At 40.7% G+C, this 26,839-nt stretch overlaps 1 protein-coding gene across 2 annotated transcripts in view; it reads right to left on the bottom strand.

The window, feature by feature from the left end:
* Positions 1-26,839, bottom strand: part of FIG4 (FIG4 phosphoinositide 5-phosphatase) — a 131,053-nt gene that overhangs the window by 56,574 nt on the left and 47,640 nt on the right. For both annotated transcript variants that reach the window (XR_003004555.1, XM_024755194.1), the window contains exons 8-15: positions 25,941-26,041; positions 24,525-24,687; positions 23,984-24,081; positions 16,118-16,251; positions 14,753-14,869; positions 12,929-12,974; positions 11,734-11,882; positions 10,580-10,746 (exon numbers count right to left, since the gene is read on the bottom strand). Coding sequence is in view for 1 of the 2 variants with exons in the window: in XM_024755194.1 (XP_024610962.1) it covers positions 10,580-10,746; positions 11,734-11,882; positions 12,929-12,974; positions 14,753-14,869; positions 16,118-16,251; positions 23,984-24,081; positions 24,525-24,687; positions 25,941-26,041 (975 nt within the window). In the remaining variant the exon portion in view is untranslated. The remainder of the gene's footprint in view (positions 1-10,579; positions 10,747-11,733; positions 11,883-12,928; positions 12,975-14,752; positions 14,870-16,117; positions 16,252-23,983; positions 24,082-24,524; positions 24,688-25,940; positions 26,042-26,839) is intronic.

Below are 26,839 nucleotides of genomic sequence, written 5' to 3'. Positions count from 1 at the left end.
ATTTTCTGTCTCCTACAGCTGTGTTTGATAATGAAGGCAGAGTGAGCACATGGAAAACAGCCTCATTCTAACCATTCAACCACTCCAAAATTACCTTTTCAAAATATACTATGAACTAATAAAACTGACTACATATATATATGCTGTATCTCTTCTTTTTCCCAATTATATTTTGGTAAAAATGATGATAAGCACTGAAGCAGCCTCATGAGCCATCCTTCCCATTCTGCACTGTCCCCTCCCTAGCATCCTTCACTCCTTCCCCTCATTTCCTTCTTTCCATTCTCATCTCCGATCCCTTGTATATTCAAGTCTGGGGCAGGCTTCCACAATATAAATAATAACCTCTTTCTGAAAATGAGCACAGAACCAAAAAGATAGCACAACAGAAATGACTGCTTTTGAAACAGGATAACATTATCATAAAATCAATTTCCTTCCAACAGCTATAGTGAAACACAGAAAAATCTGAAATTAGCAACATTGTTCTCATTGGGCTATCCGGTCATTTTGGCAGAAGCATAAATGAAATATGGTACAACAAACATGTATTCCAGTTATATATTTTGACAGGAAGCATTCCATTAAAACAGCACTTACCTTTTAGGCTAAAAGTAATATATAAAAGGGATGTGTTTATATGATCAATATATTTGGAGCCTTTTTTCCATTTGTTGAGAGAAAACATCAAAGTACTAAATGATACAGGCATTACCGCCCCAATTTTCACCCTCTTAACACAATACAAAAGTAAACATACTGCTTTTATAGTAATTATATTTTTTATGCTTCTTGAATGGCCTTAATGGCACAATAATTCATACTATGCAGTACCCCAAAATATCTTAATACTATCTAAAGAAGCTTTCCATTTTTCAGCCATGTTTTCAAGGAGTTTCTTTTTTATTAAGCTTACTAGTAGCTTCCTTTAATTTTTAGCAAGTATGATAAAATGTAAGATTGAAAAACATAACCAAATAAAGGATATTCCTTCCAAGGATCATAATGGAGACTTCTTGAATGTCCTGCTGTTATTATAACTTAAAATATATCCATAGTATTTATGGTCACATACTAAGCTTGGAATCTAAGGCCAGCCCTAATGAGCCTGAGAATCTTCCTGGCTACTTTTGACGGCAGATAAGGCTATCACCTTCTGGAAGACAGCAGTACTTTGGACACAGACAAAAGCTTAAAACAGGTAGGTTCTCTGCAGTTGCAGATAACAAGAGGGCAAAATGACTATCTACTTTTGTAATCAATCATGCTCTAAAGGAAAAAAGAATATGCACCTTTCAAACTCCATCCAAACAGGTTAAACACTAACCAGTTTTATTATGCACTGTATTTAAATAGGTCAGGCTTGACTGTAACAATTCTTTTTAATTAGCCAAAAATTTTAACTTGGAAACTAGAATGTTTGTTGACCTAATATTAAATTAAGTTCGTGATAATGTGGTCTCTGAAATCAGTAATGGAAAGGGACACTATTCAATAAACAGTGCTGTTTAACCATTGTGGGGGAGTGGACAGTGACGTTAGATCCCTACCTCACACTGTACGTTGAAATAAATACCAATTAAATGTAAGAAGAACAAAGATCAACACCCTCACAGAAAAAGAAAAACATGCAATTTTTAAAAGAAACAAGTAGACAATGAACATACATAAACTCAACTGTACTAATTATTAAACAAATGCAAACTGAAAACAATATACCATCTTCTACCTTTTAAGTTGGCAAATACTTTTCAAAATGAGCTCTCCCATACTCTGCTGAGGGGGGCTTGACTGCTATATCCTTTGGTAAGGCTATTTGGCAATATATATATTTTTAAAAGGTCCTGAAAATATCTATACTCTGAACTAATAAATATGCTTCTGAAATTTTCATAAGATAAAAAATATGCAAAAAAGGTATATGTTCAGAGATGTTTGTTTAAAAAGAACCAAAATGCACAATGAAAACAAATAATCTCCCTATGGTGCTTCTAAAGAATAGACTGCTACAAAGCTACCAAAAATCATGTTGTAAGAGAATATTTAGGGTCATAAAGATTACTCACGTTATCTAAAAGGGCAAAAACAGATATACAGTACCTGTATAGTAAACCTAGAAGGATCACGTTCTGCTAAATATGAACAAGTTGCTATCTCTGAAAGGTGAGGATTACATGATTTGTGAGTTCTTCTATAATTATAATTAACATATATTACTTTCATAATTAAAAAAGTACACCATTCATTCATTTATCCAAGAGCCTACTACTATGTCCCACACTAGGGATACAGTCTATACAAGGCTGATTTCTGGCTCTCGTAGGGCTTATGTTCCACAGTGGGAAACAAAAATAATATACAAGTAAATAATGTACAAGGTACTTCCAGAGGATGTAAGTTCTATGAAAAAAATAAAAGAGTGACGAGAGAGTGATGAGAAAGGAGAGGGACACTCAGGTCGGGTGGTCAGGGAAGTGGGTAGAGGCTGGGCAGCTCCAGGAACAGCACGAAGGCCAGGGGGCTGGAGGGCAGGGAGCAAAGGAAAGAGCAGGACTAGGGACAGCCGAGGCAGAGCACACAAAGCCTAGTAGGTCACGGTAAAGAGCGTGACTTTTAAATGCAATCAGAAGCCATGTAAGGGTTTTCTGAGAGGGGAGTGATAAGATCTAAGTCTTGAAAAGATCACTCAGGCTGCTGTGAAGGGCAAGAGGAGAAGAAGGAGGCAGAGGGAGGAATCAGGAGCCACTGCAGGTGTTCAGATGAAAGCCAACAGCTGTCCGCACCAGCCCGGCAGGAGTAAGGATGAAACACAGCAGAAGGGTCTGGGATATATTTTGGAGCTAGAGCCAAAAAGATCTGCTGAGAGATGAGATGGGGGAGGATAAGGAGAAAGAATAAAGAAATCAAGGATGATTCCTAGGATTCTGAACTGAACAGCAGGAGCTGAGGTGGAAAATGAAACAAAAAACGAAACAAGTAGAGAAACAGGTCTGGGGCAGAGTCAAGAGCTCCTGTCTCAGAAATGATCAGTTTGAGATTCTTCTTAGATTATCTGTGGTAGGAAGAAACTTGGCCCCATGACCTTTCCTCCCTAGTTTCCCATGAATATTTTACATTACATGGCAAAAGGGACTTTGCAGATGTAAGTGAAATTACTAATCACTGACTTCAAGATAGGGAAATTATCTTGTCTTATCCGGGTGGGCCCACTGTAATCACAGGAATCCTTGAAAGGCAGAGGAGGAAGGCAGAGAGATTCGAAGCACAAGGGTTTATGCACTGTTGCTGGCTTTGAAGATGGAGTGGGCCACAAGCCAAGGAGCCTTTCGAAACCAAGAATGAGCCCCAGCCACAGGGACATCTGCCCTAGAACCGCCTGGGATTCTGCCAACAACCTGAAGGAGCCTGGAGGCCTCCGGATCAGCATCCACATTCTCACTTGATTTTGATTTCATCTGACTTCACTGCTTTCATTTTGACTTCAGCCGGGTGAGACCCTAAGCAGAGAACACAGCTGAGTAATGCTGTGCCCAGACTTCTGACCCACAAGCACCGTGAGATCACAAACAGGTGTTGTTTTAAGCCACCAAGTCTGTGATAATTTGTTACAGCACCTATAGAAAACTGCCACAATATTCTGGAGGAAATGCCTGCTAGGCAGGCACGTAGATAAATAAGTCTGGAGTTCAGTGGAGGAGTCAAGGGAAGAGATATGAATTTGAATGTCAAATGCATGGTACTTAAAAGCTGGGTAAGATGCCCCAAAGGTGAAAGTATAGAAAGAGAAGAGGAAGGTTTAGAAATAGGGCAGGAGAAGTCACCAGGGAGACTGAGTGAGACAGCACAGAGGTGAGTTTCAAGAAAGAGGGAGTGCTCAACTGTGATACAAGCTGCTGAAAGCCCGAGTAAGATGAAGACAGGAAAGGAATCACCGGATTTGGCAATGGGGGATTGTTGGTGATTTTGACAAGCACTGGTTCGGTGGCATGACAGGGCAGAGGCCCAGTGAGGCAGGTGGAGAGAACAGGATATGCGAGAGGAAAGAGGCGTGCAGATAACTCTTTCAAGAGGTTTTGCTTTCGGAGAGCAGAGAAATAGGACTTTAGCTAGTGGTGGGTGCGGAATTAAGGACGGGAGGAAAGATTCAACAAAGAATATAAGGTGTGCTTTTATGCTAATGGAAATGAGGCAGCAGTGGGGAGCAACTGACATATATGGCAGTGAGCTGTACGATATAAGGTAGAAACAGTAGGTGCAGATAAGGACAGGCTCTGCATTTGGCGCTAAGGAGGAGTTCCCCCCCCCCCAATGACATTTTCTCAATGAAGAATGAAGCAAAGATACCAGCTGAGAGTGGTTTAGGGAGAGAGGACAAGGTATGAATGGTCACTCTGGAGAGTGAAAGAATGAACATATTAGGGAAATATAGCAGGACTGTCAGGCTGTTTTGAGTATCCTTCAGAGAACTGCAGTCAGTTTAAACTGAGGGTCATAACTGCAACTTTTTCTCTTGCCACGTTTAACAGCTTTGGTTACAGAACAGGTGGACAGTTGGGTTTTAGCCAGAGTTTTATTAATGTGATTTCAAATGTTATTAAAACATAACATTTTCCAAATGTCTTCTTTCTGCTATAGCCAAATATAGCTTACTCACTCTAAACCTGCTGTTAGAAGGATGACCTTAGAAGGCTAGCTCAGTATTCTTTTTTTTTTGCGGTACGCGGGCCTCTCACCGCCGCGGCCCCTCCCATTGCGGAGCACAGGCTCCGGACGCGCAGGCCCAGTGGCCATGGCCCACGGGCCCAGCCACTCCGAGGCATATGGGATCCTCCCAGACCGGGGCACGAACCCGTGTCCCCTGCATCGGCAGGCAGACTCTCAACCACTGCGCCACCAGGGAAGCCCTCAGTATTCTTGATAAACAAAAATGTGCTCAGATGCTCCTTTGCATGTCCCTCTCTCAGGGGTGGGCAGAAAGGAAAAGACACTGCTCCACTACCTCACGGCACTACCATAATGCTGGTGATGCCATCTCAACACTGTTTTCTGTAATCACTGCATTCCATGCATGGTGAGCTTTGAAGTCTTTACCCCACAAGCTTTTTTTTTTTTTTTTAAATCTCTATTTGAGGAGAACATGGCTCCCCTCCATGCATGGATACACACACACACATTCACACATTTAAATTACAGCTGTGTGCATGTATGTATGTATATATATGTGTGTGTGTATATATATATACAGCTGGTCTATTATTTTTTTTTTTTTTGCGGTACGCAGGTCTCTCACTGCTGTGGCCTCTCCCGTCGCGGAGCACAGGCCCCGGATCCGCAGGCTCAGCGGCCATGGCTCACGGGCCCAGCCCCTCCGCGGCATGTGGGATCTTCCCGGACCGGGGCACGAACCCGTGTCCCCTGCATCGGCAGGCGGACTCTCAACCACTGCGCCACCAGGGAAGCCCAGCTGGTCTATTATTAACCGTTGCAGGTATCTTATCTTTTTATTTTTTTCTTAAAATAGGATTTCAGTTCAACAAGCTTCAGGGAAAAAAAAAAAAAAAGTCAGGCTTAACTCAAATATAAATGTAAAAAAAAAATTAGAAAGAGCTTGACAGGGTCCTTCAGTGAATTATAATTATAAAGTTCTTCCTAATATCCAAAGGGAGTACCTAGGTACCTATTCTTTCCTTGTTGGTGTCCTATAACTGCTTATGTAGCCAGTTATATTAGAAATCAACGGACATTTCTTAGAGACAAACCCCAGAAGATGGTAATATGTGAAGCCTCAAAAACAGGTTTTATTAAAATGAGCATGAAAGGGAGTCAGGTGGGTGACCCACATAGCATCAATCTGTCTATATGAACCAAGGATAAAATTCCTAACAACCTAATTTCAAGTACCTTCCTGCCTATCCAAGAGGCATAACATGAGGAGATTAACATTTACAAAGTTATTTTGAGTGCTTTAAAGAAAATGGTTCTATTACTATATTACCATTATATAATATCCATTGTAACTTAAAATTAAATTGTACACCCCAATGACACCATGCTTCTCAAAATAAAGAAGTCTGTTTTAGCCACATTATTCATAAAATAATTCCTTCCATAATAGTTTCTCTTTCAGTTGTGCATAATTTTGCTTTACCTTTCCATCAGGTGCATGTTACTTATTCATGACCATCCTCTGTCTTTTAATGGTTCTCCTTCCTTTTTTAATCATGCACAGCTACACATTCATTCTCTGTGCGCTAATCTTATTGAAAAACACATTATTTGGGCTTCCCTGGTGGTACAGTGGTTAGGAATCTGCCTGCCAATGCAGTGGACATGGGCTCGAGCCCTGGTCCGGGAAGATCCCACGTGCTGTAGGGCAACTAAGCCCGTGAGCCACAACTACTGAGCCTGCGCTCTAGAGCCCGCAAGCCACAACTACTGAAGCCCGCATGCCTAGAGCCCGTGCTCCGCAACAAGAGAAGCCACCGCAATGAGAAGCCCACGCACCACAACAAAGAGTAGCCCCCGCTCGCCGCAACTAGAGAAAGCCCGCACGCAGCAACGAAGACCCAATGCAGCCAAAAATAAATAAATAAAACAAACTTATTTTTTAAAAAAAACCACATTACTTGATCCTTAAGTGCCAATAATGACTCCCAATTCAGGGACAACCATGACAGGAGAGGGCAGAAGAGTGGACAACCCTTTCCATCAGGGCAGTTTTAAACCTTTTTCATGATAACACACACCAAGAGGTATATGTATTTGTTGGCACATAACTTACACAACTGTTGTAAGTTGAATTGTGTCTTCCGCAAAAGATATGTTGAGGTCTTAAGCCCCAGTACCTGTGAATATGACCCTATTTGGAAATCAAGTCTTTGCAGATATAATCCTGTTAAGATACAGTCACACTGGAGTGGGGTAGGCCCGTAATCCAGTATGACTGGTGTCCTTATAAGAAGAGACACACACACACAGGGAGGAGTATGCCACGAAGACACAACAGAGGGGAGAATGTCATGTGACACCAGAGATAGAAATTAAAGTGCTGCAAGCCAAGGGTCAGCAGCAAACCACCAGAACCTAAGAAGCAAGTAAGGATCTTCCCCTGAAGACTTCAGAGGGAGCACAGGCCTGCTGGCACCTTGATTTCTGACTTCAAGCCTCCAGAACTGTGAAACAATAGATTTCTGTTGTTTTAAGCCACCCAGCTTGTGGCTGTACTTTGTTACAGAAGCCCTAGGAAACTAGTAAAACAAAGAAGCATAGCCAGTGAGATGCCTTTAGAGAGATCATCTTAAAACCATTCTAATTTATAAAAACAAGTGAAACCATGTGTTATTTTTATAGTAATCAATTATTTGCAATACATGTTATAGCCAATTGGAATACATCAATAAATATTAGTATCTTCATTGAGAACCACAGCAGTAGGTATAACAAAGGATGATGGGAATACTTTAATATTTTTGCTTTAGAAATCTAGAATTTAAAGGTATGCCACTGGCTTGAATTTCTAAATCTGACTTTCCTAACTCTTCCTAACTGTGACTTTCCAAACTTTTTGTTTGGATTAATATACTTCGATTGTAAAGTTCCTAAATCCAGCTCAAGAGTCATGCATACAGAGGAATATCTAAATACTCTTAAAGGTCTATAGTGGCTTTGTGGTTTATGTTATACATTGAGCTGACCCGGAGTTGTTCAATGGGCGTAATTCTCAGTGAATTCGAAAGACATGATCTGAGCAGCCTAGGAGCATTACTGATAGGCTACATGTTATTAGGTTGACATACTTAGTCCTGTCAATTTCTTAATTCAGGGCAAAGGGGAAGTTGAGAGGATCAGGGAATGGATTAACTCATGCATTTATTAATTCATTCCATAAATAGTTCTTGTGCCATGAGCAAGGCATTAGGGACACCATAGTGAATGAGATGCTCACGGAGCTCTTGGGTGTCACGGTAGGGGCTGGGGGGACACACAACACGACTAATAGTACAGTTAACAATTTAAGTGCAATTGTGCCAAGTGCTACAAAGGTAGAGAACGTTACAAGAACAGAAACTGAGTACCTTCCTTGAGGAAGTGAAAGGAGAATGAGGTCTAAAGCTCAAAAGACTGCAGTCATGTGTTCCAACGGGTGCAGCAAGAGCCTGTGGCAGAAGCCTAACTTACTCAGGAAACAGTAAGAAGGTCCGTGTGTCTGGAGAGCAGTGATGGGGGAGGGGAATGGCGTGAAAGGCAGGATGGCAAGGTAGGTGGGGCCAGACCACCCAGGACCTCTAGGTCTGTCCCGCACATCCCTCCCACGCCCGCCAGGCTGCCAACCTGTTTCCGACCCCTCCATAGTGTGTAAATAGAAATGGTCTTACTTGATGTGGTGGACTCCAAAGTGACCCCCATGCTCCCCACTTCCTGCTGTTCATGCCTTAGTGTCATAATCTGTGCTGTGTAGTGAATTGTGTCTCCCTAAAAAAATATACTGAAGCCCTAAACCCCAATACCCATTAATGTAATCTTATTTGAAAATAGGGTCTTTGCAGACATAATCAAGTCAAGATGATGTTATACTGAATTAGGGTAGACCCTAACCCAGTATGACTGGTGTCCCTACAGGAAGAGGGAAATGTGACACAGACCTAGACACACAAAGGAAGAAGGCCATGTGACAATGGAAGCAGAGATTGAAGTGCTGCAGCTGCAAGCCAAGGAACACCAAGGACTGCTGGCAAAATATCAGAATCTAGGAAGAAGCATTCTCCTATGGGTTTCAGAGTGAACTTGGCTCTGCTGACAACTTGACATTGAACTTCTACCCCCAAACTGTGAGATAAGTTTCTATTGTTTTAAGTCATCTAGTTTGTATTATTTTGTTACAACAGCCTCAGGAAACTGATACAGATTGTGCTTGTGTGTGGGTGGGACCAATGATTTGCTTCTGAGCAACGAGATATGGCAAAGTGATGGCACGTCACCCCAATGATTACATTATGTTATATAAGACTCTGTCTTGCTAGCAGACTCATTCTAGAGACCGTCTTCCACATGCCAGCTATGAAGACGCAAGTCGCTATGAGTCCTACAAGGAACAAGTCCACACGGAACTGCAAGGAGTTGAATTCCACCAACAAACACATGAGCAGGGAAGTGGATTCTTCCTGAATCAGGCCTCCAGATGAGACCACAGCCTGACTGACATCTTGACTATAGCTTTGTGAGACCCTGTGCAGAGAACCCAGCTAAACTGTGCTTGGAATTCTGACCCACAGAAATCATGAGATAATGAATACATGTTGTTTTAAGCTGCTAACTTTTTAGTAATTTGTTTGATAGCTTAGAAAACTAACATGCTTGAACAGCAGTATACCAAACTGTTAGTAGTAGTTTAGCCTTTGCATTCTCTCTGGGCATAGGAAATGTCGAAAGCTGCTTCTTTTATGGATATTTTCAGGCACTCTTCTGAGGTTCCCAACACTGGGGACTCTCCTGCAGTTCCCTTGGTGTGAGCACATGTATCTTCTCACATCAGGCATTTTCTTGCTACTACTTCCTTGGGAATCCAGTGATCACTTCCTGGTTCCTGCTGCTACGGTCCCTCTGGCCAGGACCTACGCCAACGCCATGCCAGCACTCTCCCCCGTGAGGCCTACTTCTGGGCACCTATAAACACTCAAGGATCCTTTGGCCTAACCAACTCTGGGAGGGTAGGCCATTCCCAACATGGCAGCCCTCTCCTCAGCCCGTCCCTCTGCTTCAGCTTTGCTACACAGCAGTCTAAGGCCGACAGCTCCATGGGGTCCCTCCAACAACAGAACACTACATTAAGCTTGTCCAGAGTCCTAGTTCTCTCTAGGCTGGAGGTGAAGGAGTAGGGGTGGGTGACAGTCGCTGCATGGCAACAGTGCACTCCAAAGACTCTCTTTACCAATCTCTTCTCTACATTCTGTAAACGGTTTTATCTTTGATCTGGTTCAAGAGTCCAAGACTCACGGAATCAGCCTGAGCACTTCCTTTATAAATTCTGTGCGTGCGCTCTGTCTCACAATCACTTTCCTATCTATTGTTTTGGAAATCCCATCAGAATGGAGGCAAGAAAAGTGCCACTTTAACCATCTGTTTCTTTTAGTATTCCCAAGTCATAAAATAAGAGTAAAATTTAGTGTTAATGTTACAACTCATTTCTAGCTGACATTTAAAAGAATCAGTGATATTTACATTCTTAGACAATTGTTAAAATGATGAACTCTATTTAAAATAATTACTCAACACTCTTGAACAAATTTATCTATGTTTTGCAAGCAGAAATTCAGAACAAGGCAGAAGCCAAGGAATCAAATATTCTCAAGTACGTAAAAGCTATAATTATGGGTGGCCAAAGTGCCCTATTTAAAATACAAAGTTTATTCATTCATTTACTGAACAAATATTTACTGAGTACCTCTTAAGTGACAGATTGTTTTATTTAAACTTTTAAAATATTTAATTTTGACTTTATCCAGTTAGCTTAAAAAAAAAAGTATAAGAGAAAAATGCACATCAGGATAAGTCTTAGAAATGCATATAACTCCAGAATTACCTGAAAAGGCATTGCTGTAATATCTAGACAGGGTCTGCATGATGTCTTTTGAGTGCTGGGTCCACGGCGCTATCTTTCTGTAGGTTTTTACACGATGAACAAGTTGGGAACCACCATACTGAAGGGACAGGGTATCCCCATGATCTTCATAGAGTTCCTCAAATAACCTAAGCAAAACATACAAACACTAAAGAATTTCACCCAAAGTATTACACACGTATTCACTTAGCTGTGGACTCAAAACAAGTATTTTACTTTATGAATTCCTCTAAGCCTTTCTTTTCAAGTAGACTCTTCAACATCTTGAAGATATATGCACATACAAAATATATTATATTTTATAGTAATGGTCTAATAAGCAACAAAGTCAAAGCTATATATATATATATATAAAAAAAGCAGGGGCACCAAAAGCATAACCCATCAAAGCCAGACCAAGGTGGTTTTAACTCTATTAAAAGAATCCTAACTTTCTGCAGCCTGCCAAATCAATTTACCTCCCACAACAGAATTTTCTGTTCTCTCTGAATTGCCTATGGGAAAAAGGACATGCTCTTGTCACAAACAAACCATATTCTTTCCTAGAAATACACGTTTGAAACTTATGTTTCTTCAAGTGCCTGTTAAAGACATTTTAGTGCAGTGATATCTGAGGACCTGGCCATTTGTAAGCTCATCACTTTTTTTTTGACAGAGCCTTGAGTATCTCAGAGGACCTGTAACAGCGATCACTGCATTTTCAAGAAATGGTACTTCACACAATGTCATGGACCCAACGGACAGTGAATAAACAGTATTCCTGACTGAAGAATCAATGTTTTATCTGTCTTATATGTTTAATTCAAAATATATGAAGGCTTATTACTTTTCTTTCCTAATGCAGTCTGGATTTGTTTCTTAAAAAACCCACTAGTTTGGATTTATCTAAAGTACATAATGTTTATTGATAATTAACACAAATAGGAAAATAAAAACCATGGTAACAATACACAAGGCTTTAACAGAAATATATATTACCAAATTAATTTGAATAATGTCTTTTAACAACATGGTTTTTGAGAAGCTGAAAGGAGAAACAAGTTCATAAAAGTCCTTATTAATCAGGTTTGCTTTCTGTCATTACCAGCATTCGAAAGGCAGAAAATAAGGCTTACCTAACTGCATCTGTATCAAACTGTAGATTCGGTTTGTCAATTAAGCCCAAGGAATACAGCTGATAAGCCAGAGCACATTTCCCCACCATAAACTGTGCTGTGTTGGTGCGATCCAAACAGTCCACACAGTTGGTTCGAAGAACACCAGTCTAAAGAGAAACACCTTGAACTGTCATTCATTATTCAGTCACCAAAACTACCTCCATCCTACTTTAGATTTCTTTAAGCAATAGAAGATAGCTGCAGGCAGGGTATTATTCCTGAACAAATAATGAAGAACATTTTTTTCATTATAAAAGGTTGTATTTGCTGTTCACTTAACACTGCTGCAACAGCATCATTGCACCCTCTAGTCTATATTTGAATTATTTTCTTTAGTTTAACAAGATAAAAATAGCTAACATTTTCCACATGTATCAATTAGTAAAATATGTGCTTTTTACCCTGATCTATCTCCTTTACTGTACAAACTAAAATATTCAGTGCGTGAGGCCATTTCATTCTTAAAGCATAATTAATATATATACTGTTGTATTTGGTTCATTTTCCAAAGTCTTTCTAATTTATTCTTTTCACATTTCTGTTTATGGTTCTATTTCCAATAACAAAATTTATACTATATAGAAAAAATCTGTGGGCGATTATTATTTCAGCTACATATCCTTCGCAAGAGTTAAACACTAGCAGTAAGGCTTTTAAAACTCATTCTCAGGACTTCCCTGGTGGCGCAGTGGTTAAGAATCTGCCTGCCAGTGCAGGGGACACGGCTTCCAGCCCTGGTCCAGGAAGATCCCAAATGCCGCAGAGCAACTAAGCCCGTGCGCCACAATTACTGAGCCTGCACTCTTAGAGCCTGCAAGCCACAACTACTGAAGCCCACGTGCCACAACTACTGAAGCCCACACGCCTAGAGCCCGTGCTCCACAACAAGGGAAGCCACCGCAATGAGAAGCCCGTGCACCACAATGAAGCATAGTCCCTGCTCACCGCCACTAGAAAAAGCCAGCGTGCAGCAACAAAGACCCAACGCAGCCAAAAATAAATAAATAAACATATTTTTTAAAAAAAACCTCATTCTCAAATGATTAATAATTTTGCATTCAATAAGCAGTATCTCTCTCCATGGTTGCTTTCAGAAAACATCATACACTGTGGATACAGATTCTATTCATTATTAATACAATGTCATCTATACCTGCAGGCGACCAGTGGAAATCACACATCCTCCTAGTTCATTCCACCTGTGTTTAAAAATACATGCTTTAATTAAAAAATTTTAATAACATAATCTATATTCATATTTGGTACTAGCTCTTTATTAAGAATCAAAGTAATAGGGCTGAATGCCCCTGAATAATCAGCTGATTCAGTTTACTTTCATTCTCTCAGGAAAGTGAATATGCAAGTCACAGAGATGGAATGCTATCCATGCTCTAAAGGGAGACCAGGAAAGGAGCATCTTAACCTGCTCCAGCCCTACACTCTTAGCATTTTGTCACCCATGTTCAACCAAAATCTCTCGTGCTTTAATTTAAGCGCATTTCCTGTTTGGTCTCTACAGACATGACTAATAATTGCAGGGCAACTTTATAATAAAATCTTCCAAGCCTGATCCTTCTCGCCTCAACGTCAGGAGGCCCCACCTCCTCCAGCTTTTCTTCATGGAGCTTTGTTACAGTCCTTCGGTTGTTTTTACAGTCTTCCTTATTATTTTCTTTCCTACATACTTTCTCCACGTGCTAATGAATGCCTGGGGAAATGTTATTACATAAGTACTATATAATGATATTACTATTTTAATTATTTAAAATATTTTAATTATTTAAAACAAGGTGCAGTGAAGAAAATAACACAGCAGGCCTGACTGCTATCCTCAGAAAGGCCTGCTTACAAGGCTGGCCCTTGGCTGCAGTCTGGAACTTCAGTTCCCACCATTCCCAGAACAGACAAGAGTGGCTCAATGTGCCTAAGCCGTCTGTAGAAACAACATGGTTTGCTGAACATCCTTTCCTTCTGCGAGTCTGAAATTTTGGAAGCTGCCAGGCAGAGGCTGCCTATAGGACCACCTCCAATAAAAACCCTGGCACCAAGTCTTTCATCATCTCCCCTGGTTGGTGACATTTCACACACACATCACAAGTCGCTGGGAGAATTAGCGCTCTCTGTGTGCCTCTAGCAGGAGAGGACTCTGGAAGCATGCCCCTGATTTCCTCTGGACTTCATCCCATGTGCCTTTCCCCTTGGCTAATTTTGCTTTGTTTTGTCTGGTAGTAATAAATCACAGCCAAGAGAACAACAGTATGCTGGGTCCTTTGAGTTCTCCTAGTGAATCACTGAGCCTGGGAGTGGTCTTGGGGACCCTGGTCACAGGTGCCCCGAAATTCAAACTATAACAAAAGGATTACTTGCAAAGATGTACACATTAGGAGTTGGTTGTTTTTTGGTTTTGCTTTGTGTGTGTGTGTGTGTGTGTGTGTGTGTGTGTGTGTTTACCATTATAGTTAACTTTACTAACTGAAAATAAAATACTGGAAATATATAATATTGGTCCCTTAAAAGATAAATAAAGCACATTTGCTTGATCTGAAGGTGCTCACAAAGTAGTAATGAGGAAAGACTTGTGAGCAACTAACTATAATACAACGATACATTTTCATTAAAATGTTAGTTTAAATACTAATGTATACACTGGTTTATTAGAAAATTTTTCCTGCTCCTATTTAATACTGAAGAATAGAATTCATTACAGAAAATTTTACTTTACAGAAATATTTTATGTAATGTTTATTCTAAGAAGCAAGAGATTCCATGGCTTCCATCTCAGGGTATATACCCGCAGAGGAAACTGCATGCCATCGTGAACGTTCATTCCACAGTCACATGGGCTGCGTGTCTTGTCTCCCCAAAGGAATAAAGTCATCCATCTTCCAAGGAGTCAAACTGCTCATATTTAGAATATTTTTTATCTGTAAGAGCAAAATTCTTGATTTCTTTTAAGGTTTTAAAACACCATACATACTTTTCATCTGGCCGCAAAATGCTACAGTATGAATCAGGGCGGTTTACAAAGAAGCCTGTTTTCTTCACCACACTTTCTGCAATCACGTTCAGGCGATCCAGAACATTACACAGCTTGCTGAGGGCAAGGAGGAAGAATGAGAGAAGTGAGAACAGCCCACGTCTTCATACATATTTATTCTCACATCTAAAGCAAAGTCTACAGTAATGATACTCAGGGATTTAATTTTTAAAATCTCTGGTTTGTACTCAATAGGAACATTGTAAGAATTAATTTCTGGAATGCAATGTGTACTCAATAACTAGCAAGATTTGGCACAAGGAGACATGAAGGGCCCGTAACTCGATAGCAACTATTGGCAAGCCTTAAACTCGGCACATGACATCCCCCTGCAAGAGCTCTTCCCAAAGCCTTTCACTCCTCAAGAGTGCAGTCAGTTAAATATGGATTCATGAAATGTGAAGAGAGCACAATGCACAGTGCAGTGGAAGGGGAAGAAAACACTGGAAAATAAATTACTACTAATGGCACCAACCTGCAACCAGGCTTATACTATGGGCAAGTGTGTGTGTGTGTGTGTGTGTGTTTCTGTGTGCGCACGCGTGCATGTATCTATAACTACATTAAAATGGTTCAGAAAAAAGTACAATGAGTCAAGTGCAAAACAATACAGTGACATTTAAAAATAACGGAGACCTCAATATGAGCCTAATGTTTGTATGACCCCTGGTAAATGAATGCAAGTTCCTTGGATGAGATGAGTTTTGAATCAGATCTTGACAGAGAGGCGGGAAAGCAGCCAGTGGAGGGCAGGGGGAAACAACAGGAACAAAGGTTCCAGAATTGGACCCTGGCTGCTGCACTGGAGACAGAACATGAAGGTTAGCTTTTCAGGAACAGAACAGCCCTGGGAATAAAGAAGTTATGCATTCTGGAACCAACCAGGTGATGGGGCTTTAACATTACACTAAGGGGTTTGGATTTACTATGAACAGTCAAGAGTTAGCGCTGGTTCATCCATGCGTGAGATAATCTGAAAGTGGTGTCTGAGAAAGTGATTAAACAGGGAGAAAGAAATAGAAAAAAGTGAAACTAATGCCTTTAAGGAAAAGCAGCAGAGTAAAGATGTTCTGAGCTCACGAGATACTTCAAAGAGAATTTTTAAACGGTAAAAATGCTGGGCAAAAAGAATTTGGTCAACTAATTTAAGCCCTCAAATTATACACCAGCAGTTAAACAGCCCCTCAAGCCGGTTCACAAAGGAAATGAAAAAAGTAACATTCACTTTACCAGAGAGATCAGCTTCCTACTATTTTACATCACAAGAGGAGGAAAATATAACCAGACGTATGAGCATCTGCTCACCTTTTGGTGTACTTGGCCATATCCCAAGGAATATAAATAATCGTGTGCTCGGGAGGCAAGAACTGGTTGAGGTAGGTCACAGCAGCTACGAGTTCTTCACTCAAAATTCTCTCATGCTTTCTTTTCTCTCGTTCCTTTACCAAAAATTAAACATTTTCAGTGTTCTAACTACCTTAAATCAGAGGAACAGACTTTTAACATAACTTTGCCACTAAGACAAAAAGCTGAAGTGCTAAATATACAAAAATGAAACCTACCTACTCAAATTAAAATAATGCAAAGAAATAAATGCATCACTGAATTACAGTCAACAGATAATGAGCATTAAAGACTCAAGGAGATCAGATTTCTTCCTCATAACCTCCTACAGTCCCAAGAAGCCCAGCTCACCCTACACAGGCCTGTCCTACACACTCCACACTCCACTTTGGCAAAGGAGAACTTCCCAAGGACCAGGAGAAAGGAACCTCCAACCCCAGCCAGCTAAGGACCAGAGAGTAATCAACTGGGCCTAGATGGCTAATCCCCAAACTGGCAGAGCGGAGAATGCTTTCGCAGTTCACGGTGGCTTCTCTTGTTGCGGAGCACGGGCTGTAAGCGCGTGGGCTTCAGCAGTTGTGGCACATGGGCTCAGTAGTTGTGGCTCACGGGCTCTAGAGCGCAGGCTCAGTAATTGTGACGCAGGCTTAGCTGCTCCGCGGCATGTGGGATCTTCCCTGACCAGGGCTTGAACCTGTGTCTCCTGCACTGGCAAGTGGATTCTTAACCACTGGGCCACCAGGGAAGTCCCGTTCATAGGCTTTTAAACTTGACTCTCATAAAATCCCCGTGAGGTAGCCAAGGCAGCCATGTCTTCCCCTTTTACACTGTGGCTGGATGAACTGAAGCTGAGAGGCGTTCATGGGACTAAACCTGACTGTCCACCTCCTTGCCTGCTGTAGCTCCTTAGATATCATACTGCCTCCCATTCAAGAGGAGCTGGTGCATAGTGTCCAGTTTTGTGGTTGGAGTGCTGGCTCTGCCTCTTACCAGCCACATGGCCTTGAGGAAGGTCCTCAACTTTCCTTGGCCTCCATTTCTTCGTCTGTAAAATGGGTAACAGTAGTATCTCACTTAAAGGATTGATGTGAGGTTTAACTGAGATGAAACATGATAGTTTCTTATAAGAGCATATGACACATGGTAAGGATTAATAAAAATTAACTTTATTGTTATCCTGATCAGGACTTCACATAGAAACAAACAAAAAACAATTAATTCAGCAATATGGATACAGCACTGAGGTACTATTGCTGGCATCAAAATAGGTCTACACTGTTTTCAACCATGGTGATTACTTTTCAACTGTCATGAATTTAATTAGATAATCAGTGAGGAAACAGAAAAGGGGTATCTATTTTGCACAGCTGTATGTATGGAGGAATTAGGTAAGAATTGATTAAGAACAGCATTAAATCAGTTTGGGACGAACAAATATTTAGCTTATTTTTACATCTGAGAAAATTAAATTGTATACCTGTAATTTTCTCAAAAGCACTTTAAGCCAACTAGAGAAACAAAAAGTTTTTGAATTTCTTATATCAAATCTGACATTTAATGAGACAGAGAGATAAAGTTATTTCATCAACTTTCAATCATGTCTATGTAAAGAATCTGCTTTATGCATTGTCTGCCCACAGTGGATTAGCTAGTGGATTGTTTCATTGACCTTCTTTGGTCACAGACCCCTTTAACAACCAGATGAAAACTTCACATATGCAAGTGATTGTTTCAAAGGGTTCAGAGACACCCCCCCCCCAGTGGCCGTCCATGGACCCCGGATTAAAGTCCTCTGATGTACAATGACATCAGATCCCTGGTTGGCTTCCTACTGATCCCCAGTAGAAGCAATGACAGTATAAGGATTGCTCCAAAATGTCTGACAAGCAGTGTCTCAAACCTCCACATGGTGGGGTGGAGGGAGGGCAGGAGATAGTGCACAAGACAGGGCAAAAGAGAAATCAAGAAAAGCATTCCACTTCAGACACTGCCTACGGAGGCAGAATAAAGAGTGAATATCCGTTGATATCATGCTACACACACACGCACACATACACACATTCTTTGACAAGTTAATGAGGAGTTCTAAGTGAACTGAATAAACATCTTCTTTTATCCTATGAATAAAATAATGACAAAAACAACAGAACATTTTTTTCTATTCTACAAAACAGCAACTTAATCTCCAAACAATTTTCTAGTTATTGCCAGGATTTTTATGGCAGTGAAACAATAAACAAGGACAATTTTAAAATCCACTGACTGCCCTTTAAATATTAAGAAATAAATGTTCATTTGAGAAGTCTGGGCAGGAACACTTTACAGCCACACGTATCTGGTATTATATTTTGAACCTGCATATTTAATAGAGAAATAGATTATTTCAAACATCATAAACTGAATTTCCACTTAACCATAGCTTTTAACCACACTATAAGGACTCTGTAAAATATGAAGAAAATTCACTAATTAAGGTCGATGTTTATGTTCTAGTGATAACCTTGTAATTTAGTGCTTCAGCAATCATTTATTTCTATACTAACAATCTCTTATGGCTTATAGTTTACTAGAAAAATGTTCATGAGGGTTCTTATTACTAGAGTTTTCATTTTTGAAGTTTTTGATTATGTCTCTTATAGCTGTTGTTCAATATCAGGCTGCGGTTGTGGACCATCCACCTATTGCCGTATGTTATTCTGAGTTGATGGGGGAGAGACGTGAAAATGAAACTTCTGAACTGATGTGAACCAAAGTCTAAAAAGATGTATTTAATACCTGAATGATTTATTTTACAAAGTCAATCCCTGATAGGATGCAATAATTTCATAAAGCAAAGAGCAACAAAGGAAGAAATAAAGCTTCCTGCCTCACTGTCCCCAGCCCCTCCTGCCCACTCCCCTCCTCCGGAGCCACACGCTCACAGGCACACACACACACCCTGCTCCTCTGAACACTCGCACTTGGTTCTACGGTCCTTTCCCCGCAACTGGATCTTGGTCTGTGCCCCCTCCTGGGTGGCTCCCAGTACCTGTTCCTCCTCCACTCTAGCTAAGCCATCCTTCCCACCCTCACATCTCAGATCAAGTCATCACCACAGGTAACTCCTCTGCCTTCAACATGTCTTATCCAGAACCTCTTTTATTTTCAGATGGCTTGTTTTAAACACCCCACCTCACCAGGACCCCAGTCCACCGACAGCACTGCTTTCTTCATCACCCTCTCCAACACTCCCCCTCCTCCAGCTCAGGTTTCATGGTCTGCTTCAATTAGACTTCCGCCAACATCCAAAACCCCTATTACCTGTCTTTCTACATCACGCCTGCCTGGCAGAACTGAACGAACCCAATTATCTACTTCCTCTGTGCTCACAGCCATACACAAGCCCTGCCAGGAAAAGTCAGGCAATAGCAGAATTTAAGAAATCTTGGGGGACTTCCCTCGTGGCGCAGTGGTTAAGAATCTGCCTGCCAATGCAGAGGACACGGGTTCGATCCCTGGTCCTGGAAGATCCCACATGCCGCGGAGCAATTAAGCCCATGCACCACAACTGCTGAGCCTGCGCTCTAGAGCCCGCGAGCCGCAACTACCGAGCCCGTGTGCTGCAACTACTGAAGCCCACGCACCTGGAGCCCATGCTCCGCAACAAGAGAAGCCACTGCAATGAGAAGCCCTCGCACCACAATGAAGAGTAGCCCCTACTCACTGCAACTAGAGAAAGCCCACGTGCAGCAACAAAGACCCAACGCAGCCAAAAATAAATAAATTCATTAAAAAAATAAAGAAAGAAATCCTGATCACCAACCTGAAATTAGCCCTTAGCATTTCCTGGAGGTCTCTGGTCAATCCACCCTCACACATACATGAAGGCTGTGAAACTTCCACCACCCTCAAACCTCTGCTCTGAGCAGGTGACCATCCCTCTTACCTTAAGGAGAAGTTAAAGTTATCAGGAAGGAGCATGTATGCATACACAACACACACACACACACACACACACACACACACACACACACACACACGTACCCTTACTATTCTCTGTTCTCCCATTAAAATAATTCCTCCCTCCATGTTTCAGATTTCCTCCTTTCTGAAGCACACGATGCCCCTGATCGTCCTTTCTCTCTCCTGTGTTTTATACCTCTCAAGGATCCCAAATGGATCCTTCCCACAGGCTTTTAAACACAGCATTATGCTCTCTTAAAAAAACAAACAAAAAAAAACAACATACTGATGAAAACACCAACTCTTCTTCATTTCTCGTTAGGTACTTCATTTCCCCAGGAAGAGGGAAGTCCTCCTACAGCTCAGTCCACTTCAGTCAGTGCTCTCAGTGTTGGTAACACAAGGAGCATATTTCCTGTTTTCATCTTACTTGACCTGTCAGCAGCCTTTGCCACTGTTGATTGCTTACTTCCTTCATCATGAAACATGCTTTCTCTTTGTCATAACACGGCGCTCACCTGGTTTTCCTCCTACTTTTCTGTCTGTTCTTTCCCAGCCTCCTTTACAAACTCTGCCTGCTCTAACTGGACATTAAGAGCTGGGGGGTCCTCAAGACAAGACTGGAGGCTCTTCCCTCTTGCCACTCTGAACCCTCTAAATGGGCATCACCTCCATGCCCATGTCTTCAAATATCGCTGGGACACACATGAGCCACAAAATCACATCTCAGCCCAGACCTCTCTCCTGAGCTTCTATCTCACACACTGGCCACTCACTTGCCAGCTCCTCTGACAGGACTCAATCCATCTCAAACCTCAGCACATCCAAACCATACTCACCATCTTCCCTCACAGACTGAGTCCACGGTCCCTGGCTCAGTGAATGGCATCACCATCCATCCACCTGATACTCGCCAGAAACCTAGGAATCAAGCCTGACATCTCCCTCTCCCTCATATCAGACCCAGCTCATCACTGAGTCTACTGCCTGTGTCCACTTCTCTCCACCTCTACCACACCACCCAAGTTTAGGCCAGTTACCCTTTTCTGGATAATTCTAACAGCCACCTATGTGGTCTTCCAACATAGACTTTAGCCTTGTACCAATCCATTCATTCTCTAGATTGAGGTCAGGACAATCTTTTCAAAACAGAAATCTGATCACCATCCTCTCAGCCATACAAAACCTTCAATGGTTTTGGAAAGTCAGGATAAAGACCAGACTCATTAACACACCCTACAAGGCTCTGCATGTCTGGCATAACTCCCTCATCCTCTGGGACCCAGCCAGACAAGCCTTTTCTTCCTTAAATCCACCAAATCCCCTCCTGTCTCAGGGCCTTTGTACCTGCTGTTTTCTTTCTTCTTGGCCTTGTTAATGCCTCTTCGTTCAGGCTGAGCTGACTCATCGCTTCCTCAGGAAAGACTTCTTTCCCCTTATAAGCTCTCATAGCATCGTAACCCAGTGTCGGTACCTCTGCATCACTTCACCATCTCCTCTGTTAGACTGGTAGCCCTGGGAAGGCAACCACTGCTTCTATGATTGCCCTGGCACAAAGGAAACCTTCAAAACTGCTTGTCAAATGGTGGACTAAATGGACATAGGATTACTTGGTTTTTGATTAAATTGAATTATATTTACTAATCAACTTCTCAGAATAATCTCAGATACTACTAGTTTGTCGGCCAACTGCCACAAACATAATGTAACAAAACCCTTGCTTTTCATATACTCAGAGTTTTCCTGGCCACAGAATGAGATTCTTCCATTTCACTTCACTGCAACAGAGACAGCTATGATTTGCTTTTAAAATATAAAATTCAGTATCACTTTATTATTGGTTTCTGATTTTTTTAAACATCTTTACTGGAGTATAATTGCTTTACAATGGTGTGTTAGTTTCTGCTTTATAACAAAGTGATCAGCTATACGTATACTTACATACCCATATCTCCTCCCTCTTGCGTCGTCTCCCTCTCACCCTCCCTATCCCACCCCTTTAGGTGGACACAAAGCATGGAGCCGATCTCCCTGTGCTATGCAGCTGCTTCCCACTAGCTATCTATTTTACATTTGGTAGTGTATGTATGTCCATGCCACTCTCTCACTTCGTCCCAGCTTATCCTTCCCCCTCCCTGTGTCCTCAAGTCCATTCTCTACGTCTGTGTTTTCATTCCTGTCCTGCCCCTAGGTTTTTCAGAACCATTTTTTTTTTGGTTCCATGTATATGTGTTAGCATATAGTATTATGTTTTTCCTTTTCTGACTTACTTCACTCTGTATGACAGTCTCTAGGTCCATCCACCTCACTACAAATAACTCAATTTCATTTCTTTTTATGGCTGAGTAATATTCCATTGTATATATGTGCCACATCTTCTTTATCCATTCATCTGTTGATGGACACTTAGGGTGCTTCCATGTCCTGGCTACTGTAAACAGAGCTGCAATGAACATTGTGGTACATGACTCTGTGAATTATGGTTTTCTCAGGGTATATGCCCAGTAGTGGGATTGCTGGGTCGTATAGTAGTTCTATTTTTAGTTTTTTAAGGAACCTCCATACTGTTCTCCATAGTGGCTGTATCAATTTACATTCCCACCAGCAGTGCAGGAGGGTTCCCTTTTCTCCACACCCTCTCCAGCATTTATTGTTTGTAGATTTTTTTGATGATGGCCATTCTGACTGGTGTGAGGTGATACTTCATTGTAGTTTTGATCTGCATTTCTCTAATAATTAGTGATGTTCAGCATTCTTCCATGTGTTTGTTGGCAATCTGTACGTCTTCTCTGGAGAAATATCTATTTAGGTCTTCTGCCCGTTTTTGGATTGCGTTGTTTGTTTTTTTGATATTCAGCTACATGAGATTAGTTTGATAGGGATTGCACTGAATCTGTAGATTGCTCTGGGTAGTAGAGTCATTTTCACAATGTTGATTCTTCCAATCCAAGAACATGGTATCTCTCCATCTGTTTGTATCATCTTTAATTTCTTTCATCAGTGTCTTATAGTTTTCTGCATATAGGTTTCTTGTCTCCTTAGGTAGGTTTATTCTTAGGTATTTTATTCTTTTTGTTGCAATGGTAAATGGGAGTGTTGGCTTAATTTCTCTTTCAGATTTTTCATCATTAGTGTATAAGAATGCAAGAGATTTCTGTGCATTAATTTTGTAACCTGCTACATTACCAAGTTCACTGATTAGCTCTAGTAGTTTTCTGGTAGCATCTTTAGGATTCTCCGTGTATAGTATCATGTCATCTGCAAACAGTGACAGATTTACTTCTTCTTTTCCGATCTGGATTCCTTTTATTTCTTCTTATCTAGTCGCCCTGCCCTCTACCCCAGCCTTTGACCTGACTGCCTACTCATATACACAAGATACGTTGACCAGTGTACTCTGACAAAGAAGCACAGAATTATGAAGCCAGGCCACCACTCTGTCCACACCCAATTTCTGAATCTAGTCTTTAGATCCCACTACCACATATTATCTTGCCCAGCAGATCTTGTGGATGGTCAACGAAGTGGTTGTATCAAGGCTAGGCTGTGGCTGTTTGACCTCCATGCTTCCTTCTCCAAGCTGTCCTAGAAGCTGAGGCAGAATTTCACCTGCACCTAGTTCACCCCAGAAAATCAGGAGACTGACACGCTCATTGCTCTCTTCCCTAGGGAACACACCACGGATTCTGGCACGTACCCAGGGAAGAGGCCACATGGAATCAGAGGCCAAAGGACAGCGGCTCAGACAGTTCAGACACCGTGAGCCATCACAGCATGATAAATCCACAAGTCTCTCCTCTGGGGAGAGGTAAAGCAGGCTTGTTAAACCCCTCCATGTTGTCCAGTGTAACTGAATTTCATAACCAAACAGATAGCACGTCATACCTTCACTAAATTTAAGATGATGATGGGGGAGCCAAACCTCTGAAGCATCTGGTCAAAGTGAAGAGCAGCCACATGGGCAAATGGATCTGCCTGATCCACTGGGGGGACAAAAAAAATGAGTTAAGTACCAGAATGAAAACTGTAAAGAAAGAATAAAAGAAGTACAGTGTTTTGTTTTGCATTATAATGTTTAAAGAAATGCAATTCAACTAATCTTCTGGTAGTTTCATGTCTCAAATTCCTCTCAAGCTTATCAATATTCTTCATGTATTTATTGAATTTGAATGATTCTTACATTTCTGAATATAAATAATTACATTTATATCTTATAATATAGATAATTTACTAGTGGCCAAAATTAAAAATACATATATAAAAGTTATTGCATAAAAATATTAGTAGTCCTTCTTCTAAATGATCTACTCTTCAGTACTAAAACTTCATTAAAACCCAAGCATTTATGAGATTTCTGTGATAGTAGTTCACTATCTCTAAATGTGGGTAAAGAAGAGTTACTATTAAAAAAGACTGTTCCACGCACATGTAATAGGTGGCTTAGGCATCATAGTTGAAATGTCCTGAGACCAGTATAAGGGAACTGATCCTCTAACTTGCACGTAAGAAGAATAACTTCCTGCAGTAAAAGACATGACAGAAGCATCGCAGAGTATTTGTTCCGTTTCCACTTCATTTGCAACATCACCCTGGAAAGAAAGGTGCATTTTAAAATATTTTATATCCTTAGAATTTTTTAATGGAAAAAATTTCAAGTACACAATGAAAATATAATTCCTAGTCTTAGAATGCTTTAAAAGAGGTAAATGTTGATCAACATTCAATGTGCATATTAAAAAAAGGAAAATCATTAAAATGCAATAAAGGAAGCAATTAAAAATAGCAGAGAATAGACAAGGGAAAAATCAAATTAAGTAGCTAATAATACAAGTAATAGATAGAGAACAGCTTGAGTGATATAAATGGCAGAGAAAGAGACCAAAAAAAACCAGTCACATGAAATTATACAGGAGGTTAGGAAGACCAGTGAAATATAAGAATTCAATTCTGAAGACCAAGGAGGAATAAAAGGACAAAAGAAAGAGATTCCAATAAAAGATGCCTGACGGAGAGGAAAAAAAAAATCTTGAGATAGCTTTACCTATAAAAGTATATGATGATATGACAAAGAATAATTTTAGAGGCATTAATAATGTACCTGTTTAATTACCCTTGAAATATTCAAAAGTAAAAAATAGAGTTGCAAAATTCTGCTTTTTTCTTAAAGTACCAGTTATAACTATGTTCACTGCTGATATAATTTTAAGAACAAATGTTGCTATTTTAAGGCAGGATCAAAATGCAATGTCTTGCTCAATCTGTCTACTCAATCACACATCTGCCTAAGATTCAAGTTGTCTGTTGCAAAGAGAGATGGAACACTCAAAGGACATTACATGACTGAAGGCAGGACAGATAAATTTGTTGTTATTTTCTAGGGATGAGTAGAGAAGGAGTCTGTCTTGAGCCAAACGAAAGCAGAGGGAAGGGGGTAAAGGGTTTCCCATGCCTTGCTCTACTCAGTCTTCTTATCAAGGATGCATTTCCAATGAGTGCTCCCCTCCAATTATTCCTTGGGTGGAGGTGCTTTGCTATTTTAGTCTCTCCACTAAATATGTACTACATTTTTTCATATATTACAGAAATGACTCATCCTCCAAAACATTAGACATTTCATAACCCCCTAAGGTATTGCATAACTCTAAGATAGTTGATTTTTCAGAATATATGTACATTAGTCATATTTCTCACAAGTTTCCGATACTCTAGAGAATTCATTATTCTCTTGATGATGTCCCAAACTAAGAAATTCCACTTTCTAAAATTCCACTTTGCTTCACCTGCCAGCAAAGCTGATGTAAAAAGTTAAATCGCCAGCAGTGTTGTTGTTTTCCCATCTTACCTCACAGTTTGCACCTCTCTTGAGAAAACGGGTCCCAGCGAACTTACTGGATCTTCTAGCTATTAAAGTGACATACACAGGTCGTCCATAGATCAACAGCTCTTGGAAATCAAGTTAAAGCTGTTTAGCATTCATGACTGTCACACCAAACCAAGAGAATCATTGCACCCAATATACTTTGTCCAGTAGGTTAAAGAACACCAAAAAGCTCCACCCAAGAATGGAACAACATTGGGTCTAACTGTTCTTTCCAATTATGCAGGTATTAAGGCAAAAACGAACCCACTAAGGAGTGGGTTCCATGAACTTCAGAGGAAATGGTAACCAGATGTAGGGTTATTGGCCAAGGGAAGACCTGTGGTCCCTCCTTATAGCCAAGTATGGATGTAAACAGGTACAACTAAACCTTCCTTAGTCTTCAGAGACCATATACCTGTCAAAGTGAGCAAATGTCACTTAACAGGGTGCTTGAATTATGAAGCAATAGATAACTCTGAGGGAATGGAGTTAGTATAATACAGTGAGAGCACCCAAATTTGTCACCTAACTGCAAAACTGAACACTGGGAACTGTTTAATCAAAATGACGTTTATTAATTATGTCACCTTATTTAACTTTCTGAGCCTCCATTTCGTCTTCTGTAAAATGGTATAAGTACTAAAAAAACGTAACCAATTTTATTAGGTGGTTGGGAAGACTAGGTTAGGTAATGTGTGTAATGGTTACTACTGCCTGGCCTATAGCAAACGTTCAGTAAATAGCAATGACTTTTATCTCATATAGACTTCCAGAATTCATTAAATGCTTGATAAGTGGGAGACTGGAGTCAACATTTCAACGAACGAGCTTTAAAATTATAATCTATGGTGCTATTCACTACTTTAAAAAAACCCATTTAT

Source organism: Neophocaena asiaeorientalis, unplaced genomic scaffold (assembly GCF_003031525.2).
Source record: "Neophocaena asiaeorientalis asiaeorientalis breed wild unplaced genomic scaffold, Neophocaena_asiaeorientalis_V1.1 scaffold105, whole genome shotgun sequence".
NCBI lineage: Eukaryota > Metazoa > Chordata > Mammalia > Artiodactyla > Phocoenidae > Neophocaena > Neophocaena asiaeorientalis.
This window is presented reverse-complemented; position numbering and strand designations above follow the sequence as displayed.